Source organism: Nicotiana tomentosiformis, chromosome 3, assembly GCF_000390325.3.
Source record: "Nicotiana tomentosiformis chromosome 3, ASM39032v3, whole genome shotgun sequence".
In the NCBI taxonomy this organism is placed as follows: Eukaryota; Viridiplantae; Streptophyta; class Magnoliopsida; order Solanales; family Solanaceae; genus Nicotiana; species Nicotiana tomentosiformis.
In genome coordinates this window covers 147,963,352-147,978,780 of record NC_090814.1, presented here as the reverse complement: position 1 = coordinate 147,978,780, position 15,429 = coordinate 147,963,352, and the positions used below count along the sequence as shown (strand labels likewise).

Here is a 15,429-nt window from a genome sequence, read left to right as displayed (position 1 = left end):
TAAATCTCAGGATCACTTCTGCAATATGAGGCATCGAATAATGGACAACTTGCAGAGAAATACTGCTCAATATCTCCCCTGATCGCGATCAAGAAAGTGTAGCAAAACAAAATAGGAAATTGAATTCAGTCTGCTGGCATCAAAAGTTCTATTACATGCATTGCAACTTCATTTCATGATTAGCAAATGGAGAATAGAGATCAAAAGGAGGCCTCAGGAAGCCATTGATTTTGGTAATGTCAAACTGCAGAGGGACAATTTTCTACTAAAACTTTAAGGCAAAAACTTTACAAAACCAATATAAGTAGGTTTTTGGTAATGCAAACGAAGTACTCTCTTTGTTGTCAAGCAAAGAACCTGAGCAGCCACAACTGTATTGCATCACCCTGACTCATTTCTCTTAAAAGAACTATTAAACCTCAACTTATTCTCCTCCAAAAATTCAATCGAATACTAACACGTATTACATGAAAAATGACCTGTTACAAAAAATAGCTACTTACAAAAACGTGTTCATGAACAATTTATCCCCGTGTTAACAACTGCGAATGAGCAAAATCTAACACATTCCTCAACCAATTCAGCTATGCATATAGTTTACAGAAGTATTAAGGAGGAAATCATAGCTCTGCTGTCAGTATGAATGTTTTTCCATCTCAGAACAACACGACCTCTTTCTTTCTATCTAAGCTTTGAAATACGATGAGCCCACACATATCCAAGCTCTTGAGATATTTAAAAGAGAAAGCAGTGAAGAGGTAATAACAGCCTTCTGAACAATGTTGTTTTTGAGGCTCTCATTTGTTTCAGCATGCCATTGGACATGTCTGTCCTTTTTATATTGAATTGCACTTCATGAACTTCATCACTTCCACCAACATCACCTTGTTGTACCTATTACATGCAATATTTGTCAAACTTGAAAGTATTACAGTAAAAATAAATAAGATTACATCCCACACTCACACATTAAAGGTGAGGCAAAAGCAATACTAAACAGTTCAGGGACAGTGTTGTCAAACGCGCGCTTAAGCCCTGAAGCGAGGCTCAAAACAGGTTGAGCACTTCGCCTAGCTTTGCGAGCGCTTCAGTGTCGCATCAAGGCTCTAAGGCATACTTTTCCTTGCCAATGAATGTGATCCTGAAAAGGCGACACTAAGCAATTGATATTTCACTTTGTCGTAAATTTTTTTCAATTTCTTTGTCCATATATTTGTTATTTATGCTTATGATTATTGGTTTTGGATTACATATACATATTTTTACTTTTTCTCTAGTTGCGCCTTTTTTCATTAAAGCCCACGCTTTATCTCCGCTTTGCGCTTAAAGCCCCAATAGACCTTAGAGCTTTTTTGCGCTTTTCGCCTTTGATAACACTGTTCAGGGAACGGAGCAGAGATGTTACCGAAAAGAGAAATGGTGAGAACGAGTTTCCTGCACATATAATAGATTAATAATATGTTCCAGTATTCCTATAAAGGCTTTGATGTACTCCTATGTCTTTCCTTTATGGTAGAGAAAATGGTAAGACAACAGACTGCACTCACCAACGGCAAAAGAAAGTTCCACCATCTATCCAATTCCAAAAGTTCAATTGTTGCAACCATCAGGGGGTAGAAAAAGAGGATAAAAGAGCAACCAGCAAATTACATGAAAAGGCACAATCTAGTGTTCCACATGAACAGATAAATATATAAATATATATATATATATATATTTATTTTTTTTGGATAAACTAGTCTCTCAATTCTGTGATGAACTTACTTCAAGGAAAAAGACGTATCATATGCCCCTTGAAATTGGACTCATATAAGTTGAAAATTTGAGTCATCGGGCGAAGCGAGTGTTCCACATGAACAGATGCATATAATTTTTTTTGGATAAGCAGACACATAAACTAGTCTTTCAATTCTGTGATAAACTTACTTCACGGAAAAGGACATATCATCTGCCCCTTGAAATTGGGCCATGTATAAGTTGAAAATATGAGTCATCTCATGGCCCATAACTCGTCTCATTCTCAATGTCATAGAAAGAAAGTGGGGGTGGGGACCATCTTCCACGGGAACAAAGCTTAAAAGCTAGCAAACAAAATGTAAAAGTAAAAGGAGAATATTTGACAAATTTCTTCTTTATGGGGGGGGGGGGGGGGATGACATGGACAAAATCGTGACTCACTTCTTCCATTTTTCAACAAATTTGAAAATTTTCAAGCCATTGAACTAAATTGCATAGATCACCCAAAGCCATTCATCACTTGAGATTTTTTTCAACAAATAGGCATTATCCATAACGTAAAAAATCAACAACAAAAGGTGATACAATATTTTTCTCCACTAAAAGATGGAACATCAAAGCACATACAAATGTGTATAGTTTGAAGAAGTTGGCTACTTATTACTGCACCTGTTTTATTATGTTTGGTTTGCTTTCTCTTGATGCAACAAAACATTCAAGATCATTAAAACCTAAATTTGAAAGTGATACTTTTATGTTTCATACAATCTTTCAAATACTGTTCTTTATTACAAAAGTGATACTTTTATGCCTTACTTTTCATCTTAGCATCCTGTGAAATTGCTTTCTTCTACTTAAACTTGTTGGCCTTCACTTTAGATATTTACCAGCTCTTTGACCGATTCTTAAGTATTGACTCCTCTTGAGTAAATATACTGGACAATTCACTAATATTTTACATGTCTTCAATAGCATTATAGTTCATTCAGAAATGTCAATATTCAGAAGGTAGCGAATTCAGAATAAATTTAACCGAAAAAGAGTCATCCACCTTCATTCCCATGGTCTCAACAACAACAACAACAAACCCAATATAATCCCATAAGTGGGGTCTGGGGAGGGCAGTGTATACGCAGACCTTACCCCTACCTAGACAGTAGAGAGGTTGTTTCTGATAGACCCTCGACTCAAGAAAAGATGAAAAGAAAGCAGTAGTAACAAACAGTAACAACAAGATAATAGGAAAACGAAGCGAAAGGAACAACATGTAGTAGTAGAAATCTACCAATAATAAAATACAAGACTAACACTAATACTACTGGTATGGGAAAGAAACACTCTCGACTACCTACTAGTGTTCTACCTTAAGTCTCAAGTAGTCTTAAACTTTATAGTAGTGAGTTATGCCAGTAGCGTAGCAACAACTAACGCGTCAATAGAACGAAAATGTTCTTCCAAACTTCAAGCATTCCCTGTCATTTTCTGCTTGTAAATAATACTCTTAATGTTGTTAGCTATCATCATCCGCATGAATACAAGACAATGGTCATCAGAAGTAAACATATGTAATGTCCCTATATCCATATTACCAATCAAGGTAGAGAAGAGAATGAAGCACAGACCTTTCCACTTGTCTGATGGAGTAAGGCGACTGTCCCTAAGAGAATGCGGGGACTGAGCAAAACCCAACCAAACTCACCAACCCACCATGCGGAACCCATATTGTCACAATAAACCCATCAAAACCCAATTTGTCACCGGTTAAATATTGGCTCAACCCATATTCAACCCATTTTCAAATATCATTCAACCAACCCGCTTAAATATGAGCGGTTTGGGCGGGTGATTGAAAAGTGAGTCTTAATTGCCAGCAATAATTTAGTCACAGAAACAGCTTACCATCTATTTTCTCCACAATTGGCAGGTTAGAGTCACCTGTACAGAAGCCCAACTTCAGCATGATTACGTCTAGCCTTTGCACATTTGTAAGGTAAAGATAACCAACCTACAAGAGAGTACTAGAAAAATCAATTTGGTAAGTGAAAAAATCATATGCACTCCATAAAAAATTTCATTAGCTTCCAAACTACCGAAAAAGGAAAATATTTGATTGACTCTAATAAACAGCACATGACAGATGAAAACACAGATAAAGCAGTTAATTCGCTATTCTTAAAAATAGGGTTGAAAAAACTGACAAGTGTTTCAAGTGAAGAAGCTCGGTTGTAAACAGCCACACCGGCACGCTTTTTCGTCCGAGTTTTGCCTGAAACAATATTTTTCCCCCAACGAAGCACACCCCTTCAACATGGAAAAACATACACACGGTCAAAATCACATGATAAACATGAGGATTTTTTTCTTTGCTTTACAAGTAATACTTCTTTTGTAGTTTAACGGGGATAAATTAAACAATACATTTAGAGGCCGTTTGGTTACACGGATTATGGATAAATTTTGGGTTTAAATTTGTCCAATATTTGGTTGTGAATATTAGCTAAAACTAGAATAAAACTTGTACCAAAATCATGGGATTATCTATCCTGGTTAGAATCCCAGGATTATAATCCTAAGATAATCTGGTTTTGAACCAAACGACCCCTTCAAGGGCAGAGACATCTCAATTTAGAATCCTAACAGTCTTCCCCAAAAACTTTCATCTACAAAACCAACATTTAAGTTTCGATAAGCATAGATTTATGAATTTGATGTAATGGAAGAGGCTAATGACATCATGAAAAAATTGGAAAGAGAAGTGCAGGAGATCAAAATTCATAATGAACGATTTGGGAACTTGTATGTTTTCCTATTCCTCTTAATCTGTTACCATATCCTTCCTAATCAATCCATTAGTTGAGTTGGAGAAGAAAAAATGGAACTCTGAACTCGGTTGAGAATAGAGTTAAACCATAAATTTGTCAAACAACAACTGAGTTATGGCGGTGAAACATTGATATAACTACTCTCCTCCTGAGTTGGATTTTATTAGAAGAACCATCTCATCTTCAGCCTAAATGATCCTGCTTCAACAAACAAATCGCTTGTGTAACCCGTGTTTATCATCTTTTTGGCACAAACTAATTTTTCAAACAGTTGTAGGCCATAAAATACGTTCTGCAAGAGGCATTTTAGAAGGGAGTGGCAATGCAGGAAGATGGCTTGAGTATAAACAAGATAGGAATCTACAATGAATGAAATCCTTGACTTCATGAATAATTGTAATATGAAAAGCTAATTTGGTTTGTTTGAGGAAGGAGAAAGTTGCTCTATTTTATAAAGTATAAAGCTGTTAGCACAACAAAGATTTGAGAATCCCACAAATTCCAAAGATGAGGATTAGTTAACATGTAATCTCATATGAACATCCAAAAGGAAAAAGCCCAGCTCAAATGTAAATATCTACCTTTCTTCTTCTGACAAAATATTGTCGTTTATAACTTTCTGCAACATAGCATCCTGCAATGTGAACAAAAACTCAACAGTTCCACCTTATGAAGAAGTTGACATGAAAAAGAAAAGTACCATGCATATTCAATAAAGTATCATCACATAACACCAAGATCTTAAAGGAAAAAAGTATAAGGCGGGAAAAGAAGTACTTGAATCCTTCTGTATTCAGCACCTGCTCAAATACCAATCAAAAGGATCATTTCTCAAGAAAAACCTAAGCTAATTGAGTTAAAAAAAGGTTATCTTAAAACAACTGTGCAGCTGAAAGAGTGAATTATTAACATCTCAAAGCATGCATACACAGTTGTCATGCAAGCAAATATGAAATATTTCACATATTATGCAGTAAAATCATTCCTAGTATCTTTTCTTTTTAACATCTCAAAGCATGTAATTAGTTGCGGAAGATTTACATCATTATGCAGTACAATCATCTCAATGCCTTTTGTTCTCGTGGGAGGGAAGCCAAACTTCAAGAGTCTTGATCCCCTTATAAGTCCATAAAGAGGATAAAAAGTATAATCAAGATGTTCCTAGTCCATATTTGTCTCCTATTGGAGACAGCAAATAAGTACTCTTAACACGGATTTGTCTCTTGAGGGAGACATTATACAAGATAATCATGGGAAACATACATCAATAATCTAGAATGAATCTTCATAAGGCCTTAAGACTTGTGAGAGAGTCATACTTGTGCCTCGCAACGTACTACTGCCATGACTCGATCATTGTACTCTTCGATGCTTAATGGTGGGAACAAAAAATGCCTTCTTGCATATAGCTGCACAGTCAAAAGGTGCAACAAGATAAGATATACAATTCAAAAGTTGCATCCCAAATTGAATTTTAAATTTTGATATTGTAGCTTCTAGTTTTAAAAGAATCAAATATGGCATTGACAGGTGATAAATAAAGTATTAGTTCAGAATTGAGTTGTTATTAAATTAAGATGTTAGGATTCAGTTTGAGAAGATTGTCAGTTTGGGAATTATTTTTCGAGCAGAGTGTTTTGCTTGACATCTTACCTTATGAATATTATCCTTAGATACAGTATTAAAAAAGCAAACTGAAAATTCGTCTGAGGAAGCAAGTATTTCTCTTTTATTTATTTTCTTTTTAGATAAGGTAAGCAAGGACATTTTTTGGACGACAAGAAAGCAGACTAGGATTGTGAGACATTATTTTTGGGACAAAGTATATTTTGAAATTGGGCTTTGCAATAAAGTACCTGTTCCAGCTTTCAACTACAAAAGGAAAGGCTTGGACTTTTTGTTTATATGCACCAAAACAGTAAGTTCAATCCCTGCCTCCAATTTGGCAGAGCCTACTAGCATGTGTCAAGCTTAGGATTCCAGATCTCGAAATGCACTAAGGAAGAGAATTTCTAGCGTTTCCTGTAATGTGGAGTTGGACAATCCTAAGCTTCACCATCCTTCTAAATCTTCTACCGTATGACCCAAAAAGGGGGAAATGTATAATATTCATAGTGGAAGATTTAAAAAAAAAAAATAGACTTAGTTCAAGTACCCTAATCCACCATACGAAAAGATAGCCTCATAGTCTAAGGAGGCGAGCGCTATTTATAACACTGATCCATAGCCTCATAAAGATAGCCCATTGGTGGTTTTCTCTCCCCATCCACCATACGAAGTACCCTAATCAAAGGACCACCAACTTTAAGAGCCCGAACGACGTCATTCCAGAATGATGGAGAAATAAGAACTTTGGCAGTTTCTTTTCCCGCAACTTCCTTTGCATATCTATTATCTTTCCATTCATTTGAAAGAACTAGCTTTCTCAATTTTTTCTTTTGCAAGTAAAAACTATGCAAAGTTAAGAAAGCCGTTGCAAATCTAGTCTTGGCCGGTCTCACCAAATTTCTTTCATTTGTGAATTTCCTCATCAAATTCAACAACAACGGCCTCTGACTGATGTAGGAATATACCCTGACGGCCTTAGTGAAAACTGTAAAAGTAACAATAACAATTTTATAGTTAATACTTAATAGGATAGGACATAAGTATAAATAACTATATTAAAGTTACCTGAAGCATATGGGTTTTCCTTGAATATGTCACCAAACATCAAGTTGATACAATGGGCAGCACATGGAGTCCAATAAATGTGTGGATACATAGCTTCCATCATCCTACCCGCACTAACATTCTCACTAGCATTATCTGTAACAATTTGTACAACATTTTTCTTTCCAATTTTATCAATAGTCTTTCTAAACAAGCTGTACATTTTGCTTCCATCCGTAGAAGAGTTGCTGGCATCGTGAGATTCAAGAAAAACACTCCCTCTTGGAGAGTTCACCAACACATTTATGATCATTTTTCCATTCCGTGCTGTCCATTTATCCATCATAATGGAACATCCAAACTTGCTCCATTCCACTTTATGCTCCTCAATAATTTGGTCTATCTTCTTCACTTCTTTTTTAAGATGAGTTACTCTAACTTCATGATAGCTAGGAGGCTTCATTCCTGAGCCATATTGTCCTACGGCCTCAATGAATTTATCAAAAGTTTTGTAGTTAACACAATTGAAAGGAAGCCCTGCATCATACATCCATGCTGCAAAGGCACTTACGGCGCGGTCTCTCAAAATCTTCTTGGCTTCTAAACCTAGACCTTCTTCACCTTTTCCCTTTTCTTGTTGTTTTGCCGAGAAATAAAGATTGAGAGGACCTTTTGTCACTGTACGTGCCGTCGTGGATGACCCACTAGAACTATTTGAAGATACCTTATGAGTTTTTTGGGGGGGAGGTCTCATTTCACCATCTTCATCCATTTCATCATCTTCATCAATTAGATTCACTGATGCTTCAAAATTCATTTGAGTTCTTGTCACATTTTTCTTACCAACAAACGCTTTTACTTCCTCCCTAACCTCGGGCGGACAAAGGGGACATTGTACTATATTTTTAAATCCACCTATCAAATGTTGCTTGTGACGAGTTATCCCACCATTATATGTTTTTTCACAAAACACACATTTAATTGCGTATCTTGATGAGCCTTGTATAGCATAATTCCAAGCTATATCATTTCGTTTATTACTATCGGATGACGTCATTTCAACGTTGTTTTATTGAAAAAAAAATTATCAAGTCAATATGCAATTAATTCTAATCTATAAGACTATAAGTCAATAATTTTTTAAAAAAAAGCAAACAAAACGGGGCCTGAAAGAAACAGAAAGTTTGTTATGAGAAGAAGCAACCTCTGTTATTTTGCAAAAACAGGGCTTCGAAACAACCTCTGTTATTTTGCAAAAACAGAGCTTCAAAACAACCTCTGTTATTTTGCCAAAACAGAACCAAACAAAATAGAGCACAAAAACAGACCTCTGTTTCTGTTAAGAGAAGAAGAAATCTCTGTATTTTGCTCGAAAAATAGAGCAGAAAACAGACCTCTGTTTCTGTTCTTTTCGACAAAAAACAGAGGAAAAAAAATAGAAAGAAGAAGAGAAGAAGAAGAAGAAGAAAGAAGAAAGAAGAAAGAAGAAAGAAGAAAGGAGAAGAAGCATACCTGGTCTTTCAATGGCTGGAACCTCAAGCTTCTGAAAGAAGAAGACGATGGCTCGCGAGTTCAGAACGTCAAAGAAGCTCTGTTGTTTTGTTCAAGTTGAAGAAGCTATGTTTGTCAAGCCCTAATCACGACCCTTTTTGTTGAGTCTTTGCTTTTTTTCTTTTTTTAAAAAAAAAAAAACAAAAGGCGACGCTATGGTCGCTTCTCGCGACACTGTCGCATCTCGCTACGCAGGCAGAGGCGAGCGTTATTTCGAAACGCAACGCAACAGAGGCTCTGTGGCGAAACTGTCTCGCCTCGCCTCACGCTATTAGCGCTGAGGCGAGCGCTATTTATAACACTGATCCATAGCCTCATAAAGATAGCCCATTGGTGGTTTTCTCTCCCCATCCACCATACGAAGTACCCTAATCAAAGGACCACCAACTTTAAGAGCCCGAACGACGTCATTCCAGAATGATGGAGAAATAAGAACTTTGACAGTTTCTTTTCCCGCAACTTCCTTTGCATATCTATTATCTTTCCATTCATTTGAAAGAACTAGCTTTCTCAATTTTTTCTTTTGCAAGTAAAAACTATGCAAAGTTAAGAAAGCCGTTGCAAATCTAGTCTTGGCCGGTCTCACCAAATTTCTTTCATTTGTGAATTTCCTCATCAAATTCAACAACAACGGCCTCTGACTGATGTAAGAATATACCCTGACGGCCTTAGTGAAAACTGTAAAAGTAACAATAACAATTTTATAGTTAATACTTAATAGGATAGGACATAAGTATAAATAACTATATTAAAGTTACCTGAAGCATATGGGTTTTCCTTGAATATGTCACCAAACATCAAGTTGATACAATGGGCAGCACATGGAGTCCAATAAATGTGTGGATACATAGCTTCCATCATCCTACCCGCACTAACATTCTCACTAGCATTATCTGTAACAATTTGTACAACATTTTCCTTTCCAATTTTATCAATAGTCTTTCTAAACAAGCTGTACATTTTGCTTCCATCCGTAGAAGAGTTGCTAGCATCGTGAGATTCAAGAAAAACACTCCCTCTTGGAGAGTTCACCAACACATTTATGATCATTTTTCCATTCCGTGCTGTCCATTTATCCATCATAATGGAACATCCAAACTTGTTCCATTCCACTTTATGCTCCTCAATAATTTGGTCTATCTTCTTCACCTCTTTTTTAAGATGAGTTACTCTAACTTCATGATAGCTAGGAGGCTTCATTCCTGGGCCATATTGTCCTACGGCCTCAATGAATTTATCAAAAGTTTTGTAGTTAACACAGTTGAAAGGAAGCCCCGCATCATACATCCATGCTGCAAAGGCACTTACGGCGCGGTCTCTCAAAATCTTCTTGGCTTCTAAACCTAGACCTTCTTCACCTTTTCCCTTTTCTTGTTGTTTTGCCGAGAAATAAAGATTGAATGGACCTTTTGTCACTGTACGTGCCGTCGTGGATGACCCACTAGAACTATTTGAAGATACCTTATGAGTTTTTTGGGGGGGGTGGGAGGTCTCATTCACCATCTTCATCAATTAGATTCACCGATGCTTCAAAATTCATTTGAGTTCTTATCACATTTTTCTTATCAATAAACGCTTTTACTTCCTCCCTAATCTCGGGCGGACAAAGGGGACACTGTACTACATTTTTAAATCCACCTATCAAATGTTGCTTGTGACGAGTTATCCCACCATTATATGTTTTTTCACAAAACACACATTTAATTGCGGATCTTGATGAGCCTTGTATAGCATAATTCCAAGCTATATCATTTCGTTTATTACTATCGGATGACGTCATTTCAACGTTGTTTTATTGAAAAAAAAATTATCAAGTCAATATGCAATTAATTCTAATCTATAAGACTATAAGTCAATAATTTAAAAAAAAAAAAACCAAACAAAACGGGGCCTGAAAGAAACAGAAAGTTTGTTAAGAGAAGAAGCAACCTCTGTTATTTTGCAAAAACAGGGCTTCGAAACAACCTCTGTTATTTTGCAAAAACAGGGCTTCGAAACAACCTCTGTTATTTTGCAAAAACAGAGCTTCAAAACAACCTCTGTTATTTTGCCAAAACAGAACCAAAAAAAATAGAGCACAAAAACAGACCTCTGTTTCTGTTAAGAGAAGAAGAAACCTCTGTATTTTGCTCGAAAAATAGAGCAGAAAACAGACCTCTACTTTTGTTCTTTTCGACAAAAAACAGAGGAAAAAAAATAGAAAGAAGACGAGAAGAAGAAGGAGAAAGAAGAAAGAAGAAGAAGAAAGAAGAAAGAAGAAAGGAGAAGAAGCATACCTGGTCTTTCAATGGCTGGAACCTCAAGCTTCTGAAAGAAGAAGATGATGGCAGACGATGGCTCGCGAGTTCAGAACGTCAAAGAAGCTCTGTTGTTTTGTTCAAGTTGAAGAAGCTATGTTTGTCAAGCCCTAATCACGACCCTTTTTGTTGAGTCTTTGCTTTTTTTCTTTTTTTAAAAAAAAACAAAAGGCGACGCTATGGTCGCTTCTCGCGACACTGTCGCCTCTCGCCACGCAGGCAGAGGCGAGCGCTATTTCGAAACGCAACGCAACAGAGGCTCTGTGGCGACACTGTCTCGCCTCGCCTCACGCTATTAGCGCTGAGGCGAGCGCTATTTATAACAATGATCCATAGCCTCATAAAAATAGCCCATTGGTGGTTTTCTCTCCCCATCCACCATACGAAGTACCTTAATCAAAGGACCACCAACTTTAAGAGCCCGAACGACGTCATTCCAGAATGATGGAGAAATAAGAACTTTGGCAGTTTCTTTTCCCGCAACTTCCTTTGCATATCTATTATCTTTCCATTCATTTGAAAGAACTAGCTTTCTCAATTTTTTCTTTTGCAAGTAAAAACTATGCAAAGTTAAGAAAGCCGTTGCAAATCTAGTCTTGGCCGGTCTCACCAAATTTCTTTCATTTGTGAATTTCCTCATCAAATTCAACAACAACGGCCTCTGACTGATGTAGGAATATACCCTGACGGCCTTAGTGAAAACTGTAAAAGTAACAATAACAATTTTATAGTTAATACTTAATAGGATAGGACATAAGTATAAATAACTATATTAAAGTTACCTGAAGCATATGGGTTTTCCTTGAATATGTCACCAAACATCAAGTTGATACAATGGGCAGCACATGGAGTCCAATAAATGTGTGGATACATAGCTTCCATCATCCTACCCGCACTAACATTCTCACTAGCATTATCTGTAACAATTTGTACAATATTTTTCTTTCCAATTTTATCAATAGTCTTTCTAAACAAGCTGTACATTTTGCTTCCATCCGTAGAAGAGTTGCTAGCATCGTGAGATTCAAGAAACACTCCCTCTTGGAGAGTTCACCAACACATTTATGATCATTTTTTCATTCCGTGCTGTCCATTTATCCATCATAATGGAACATCCAAACTTGCTCCATTCCACTTTATGCTCCTCAATAATTTGGTCTATCTTCTTCACCTCTTTTTTAAGATGAGTTACTCTAACTTCATGATAGCTAGGAGGCTTCATTCCTGGGCCATATTGTCCTACGGCCTCAATGAATTTATCAAAAGTTTTGTAGTTAACACAGTTGAAAGGAAGCCCTGCATCATACATCCATGCTGCAAAGGCACTTACGGCGCGGTCTCTCAAAATCTTCTTGGCTTCTAAACCTAGACCTTCTTCACCTTTTCCCTTTTCTTGTTGTTTTGCCGAGAAATAAAGATTAAATGGACCTTTGTCACTGTACGTGCCGTCGTAGATGACCCACTAGAACTATTTGAAGATACCTTATGAGTTTTGGGAGGGGGAGGTCTCATTTCACCATCTTCATCTATTTCATCATCTTCATCAATTAGATTCACCGATGCTTTAAAATTCATTTGAGTTCTTGTCACATTTTTCTTATCAACAAACGCTTTTACTTCCTCCCTAACCTCGGGCGGACAAAGGGGACATTGTACTACATTTTTAAATCTACCTATCAAATGTTGCTTGTGACGAGTTATCCCACCATTATATATTTTTTCACAAAACACACATTTAATTGCGGATCTTGATGAGCCTTGTATAGCATAATTCCAAGCTATATCATTTCGTTTATTACTATCGGATGAAGTCATTTCAACGCTGTTTTATTGAAAAAAAAATTATCAAGTCAATATGCAATTAATTCTAATCTATAAGACTATAAGTCAATAATTTAAAAAAAAAAAGCAAACAAAACGGGGCCTGAAAGAAACAGAAAGTTTGTTAAGAGAAGAAGCAACCTCTGTTATTTTGCAAAAACAGGGCTTCGAAACAACCTCTGTTATTTTGCAAAAACAGGGCTTCGAAACAACCTCTGTTATTTTGCAAAAACAGGGCTTCGAAACAACCTCTGTTATTTTGCCAAAACAGAACCAAAAAAAATAGAGCACAAAAACAGACCTCTGTTTCTGTTAAGAGAAGAAGAAACCTCTGTATTTTGCTCGAAAAATAGAGCAGAAAACAGACCTCTACTTTTGTTCTTTTCGACAAAAAACAGAGGAAAAAAAATAGAAAGAAGACGAGAAGAAGAAGGAGAAAGAAGAAAGAAGAAGAAGAAAGAAGAAAGAAGAAAGAAGAAAGTAGAAGAAGCATACCTGGTCTTTCAATGGCTGGAACCTCAAGCTTCTGAAAGAAGAAGACGATGGCAGACGATAGCTCGCGAGTTCAGAACGTCAAAGAATCTCTGTTGTTTTGTTCAAGTTGAAGAAGCTATGTTTGTCAAGCCCTAATCACGACCCTTTTTGTTGAGTCTTTGCTTTTTTTCTTTTTTTTAAAAAAAAAAACAAAAGGCGACGCTATGGTCGCTTTTCGCGACACTGTCGCCTCTCGCCACGCAGGCAGAGGCGAGCGCTATTTCGAAACGCAACGTAACAGAGGCTCTGTGGCGACACTGTCTCGCCTCGCCTCACGCTATTAGCGCTGAGGCGAGCGCTATTTATAACACTGCTTAATTGGGAGACTTTGTATGTTATTGGTTCGAGATAAGCTTAAAGGGAACGACATTGTCAGTTAAGATTCATATAGCCAACCTCAACTTGCTTTAGATCGAGGAGTAGTTGTTTTGTTTGTTTAGAGTTAGCTGGGAGAGGGTTTTTCGCTAATGCCAAATATCGGAGGCGAGCGTTCAACCTAAGTTTGTTCATCTTTAGGGGCAGATTTAGGAGAAAGTCCAACCAAGATAGGATATAGCTGGTTTTCCCCAAATTATGGTGCACGTGAACCCATACATATTTCCTAGAACTGATCTAATATTGTTTGCTAGCACCTATGCTCCAAAAAGTCTGAATGGTGTACTTGGTTGAATGCTAAGTTATTTTCCTAAAGTAAGAGGGATCAATTCCCACTAAATTATTTTTTTTACTCCTTTCTTTAGTGGTGCACCCACGTTGTAGAAATCATAGATCTGCCTCTGCCCATCTTGGATGCTGTTTCTCATTTTGTAAAACATTTTTGAACTTGTCTCATGAGTGGCATATATATAGCTACTGGACCTAATAGTACATGTCGAACTTAATTCTGTATCCTATATTAATGCAAAAAGTTATCAAGAATTTTATTGATGAGCTAATTATCCAAGAAACTTTATACATATAAAAAAAAGAGAGAATATAATCAACAAGTAAGATAGTGAATACAAACCTCAAAGATGCAATCTCCAATGTAAGCAAGTGAGGCTGCATTAAACACCGAACGAGCCTTCTCAACTTTGGGTGCACTTGGTAGCCATATGTCGTACCCCATATAGGTTTCATCCTCCTTCACTAGTTACATGAAAAAAATAACATAAACAAAATCAATATGGACAAATACAATTATACAAAGTAACATATAAAAAAATGCACAAAAGGAGAAAAAAAAAAAAAAAAAGTACCTTGGGTTGGTTTAGGAATTTCACGTTTAAGAAGGTCCGAAACCGAAATATTGGACCGGGTGGTGGAAGGGGAAAAGGATAGAGTTGAATCAGAGGTTAGGGGTTTCTTGGGAGGAGTACGGTGGGGGGTATAGGGGAGTCTTTGGCTTGTGTCGACGGAGGAAGCCATTACCTTTGGGGATATGGAGAGAAGAGGAAGAAAAATCGCCATTGGAATTTAATACTTCAGCTACTCTACGGGAAAAGTTTGGCAACGGATAATTGTATTCCGCGGTATTTTGACCCCTTTTAATAACGGAGTGCTTGTTAGAATGTTAATTCTAAGAACTAACCCTCTTACTTGTTGCAGTTGTAAAAATAATTCACTTAACTTCATTAGGTTACAGTTTGCTCTTCTATTCTTTTCTTTTCCAAATTACATTAGGGAATTAAAAAAAGAGAAAGAAGGGGAAAGTAAAGATGGAAATAGACTCCCCACCTATTTTCTTTAAGATTCCTGTTGGTATCACTAACTATAACTTTTGGTCGTACAATTTGCTTTTTACACATGATTGAGATTTGAAATATTCGCATTCGATAGTTAATGATGCTCGAGTCACCAAAGGTTAAATGTGTAATCAAGCAAAGAAGATTGTAATTTGGATAGTAAAGGTAGAGAACGAGGTGGAAGTAAATGATGGTCCATTGAAGTCCGACACATCCAGAAAATAAATATGGAATCGATGTGAATGTTAAGATAAATATGCATTATACAAGATTAAATCACATTCTCAAAAT

At 36.7% G+C, this 15,429-nt stretch overlaps 3 protein-coding genes and 1 long non-coding RNA gene across 6 annotated transcripts; all 4 read right to left on the bottom strand.

Moving 5' to 3' along the window:
• Positions 1-228: 228 nt before the first annotated feature.
• LOC104120697 (uncharacterized) lies at positions 229-14,942 on the bottom strand. 3 transcript variants are annotated; one of them, XR_011415055.1, is made up of 9 exons: positions 14,653-14,942; positions 14,421-14,542; positions 5,879-5,968; positions 5,141-5,193; positions 3,936-4,038; positions 3,637-3,742; positions 3,113-3,219; positions 2,789-2,808; positions 229-894 (listed from the first exon to the last, which is right to left on the bottom strand). XR_011415055.1 is itself a non-coding variant. In XM_070197800.1 (7 exons), exons 1-7 carry the CDS (start codon positions 14,861-14,863, stop codon positions 881-883), a joined length of 699 nt encoding a protein of 232 aa, XP_070053901.1. In that variant the 5' UTR covers positions 14,864-14,937; the 3' UTR covers positions 229-880. The 3 variants fall into 3 exon arrangements, 1 of the variants encoding a protein (XP_070053901.1); XR_011415054.1 differs by having other exon boundaries at positions 2,789-3,219; XM_070197800.1 differs by lacking the exons at positions 2,789-2,808; positions 3,113-3,219 and having other exon boundaries at positions 14,653-14,937.
• Positions 5,901-7,436, bottom strand: LOC104120696 (uncharacterized). The gene is made up of 2 exons (XM_009632513.4): positions 7,233-7,436; positions 5,901-7,152 (listed from the first exon to the last, which is right to left on the bottom strand). The coding sequence occupies exons 1-2, from the start codon at positions 7,432-7,434 to the stop codon at positions 6,764-6,766; spliced, it is 591 nt and encodes a 196-aa protein (XP_009630808.2). The 5' UTR covers positions 7,435-7,436; the 3' UTR covers positions 5,901-6,763.
• On the bottom strand, positions 9,052-11,025 carry LOC138906923 (uncharacterized). The gene is made up of 2 exons (XM_070196586.1): positions 9,521-11,025; positions 9,052-9,440 (listed from the first exon to the last, which is right to left on the bottom strand). The coding sequence occupies exons 1-2, from the start codon at positions 10,269-10,271 to the stop codon at positions 9,052-9,054; spliced, it is 1,140 nt and encodes a 379-aa protein (XP_070052687.1). The 5' UTR covers positions 10,272-11,025.
• LOC138907254 (uncharacterized) lies at positions 12,448-14,414 on the bottom strand. Its single transcript, XR_011415056.1, has 2 exons — positions 13,376-14,414; positions 12,448-12,881 (listed from the first exon to the last, which is right to left on the bottom strand). It is a non-coding gene; the product is annotated as an uncharacterized lncRNA (long non-coding RNA).
• Positions 14,943-15,429: the final 487 nt, after the last annotated feature.

Excerpts from the sequence above, each read along its gene's own strand:
- LOC104120696 (XM_009632513.4), bottom strand. The coding sequence starts at position 7,434 with ATGTACAGCTTGTTTAGAAAGACTATTGATAAAATTGGAAAGAAAAAT. Across the intron at positions 7,153-7,232 it reads GGAAAACCCATATGCTTCAG|TTTTCACTAAGGCCGTCAGG; the intron begins GTAACTTTAATA and ends TTACTTTTACAG.
- LOC104120697 (XM_070197800.1), bottom strand. The coding sequence starts at position 14,863 with ATGGCGATTTTTCTTCCTCTTCTCTCCATATCCCCAAAGGTAATGGCT. Across the intron at positions 4,039-5,140 it reads ATTTTGTCAGAAGAAGAAAG|GGGTGTGCTTCGTTGGGGGA; the intron begins GTAGATATTTAC and ends TCCATGTTGAAG. Across the intron at positions 3,743-3,935 it reads CTTCTTCACTTGAAACACTT|GTTGGTTATCTTTACCTTAC; the intron begins GTCAGTTTTTTC and ends ACTCTCTTGTAG.
- LOC138906923 (XM_070196586.1), bottom strand. The coding sequence starts at position 10,271 with ATGAAGATGGTGAATGAGACCTCCCACCCCCCCCAAAAAACTCATAAG. Across the intron at positions 9,441-9,520 it reads GGAAAACCCATATGCTTCAG|TTTTCACTAAGGCCGTCAGG; the intron begins GTAACTTTAATA and ends TTACTTTTACAG.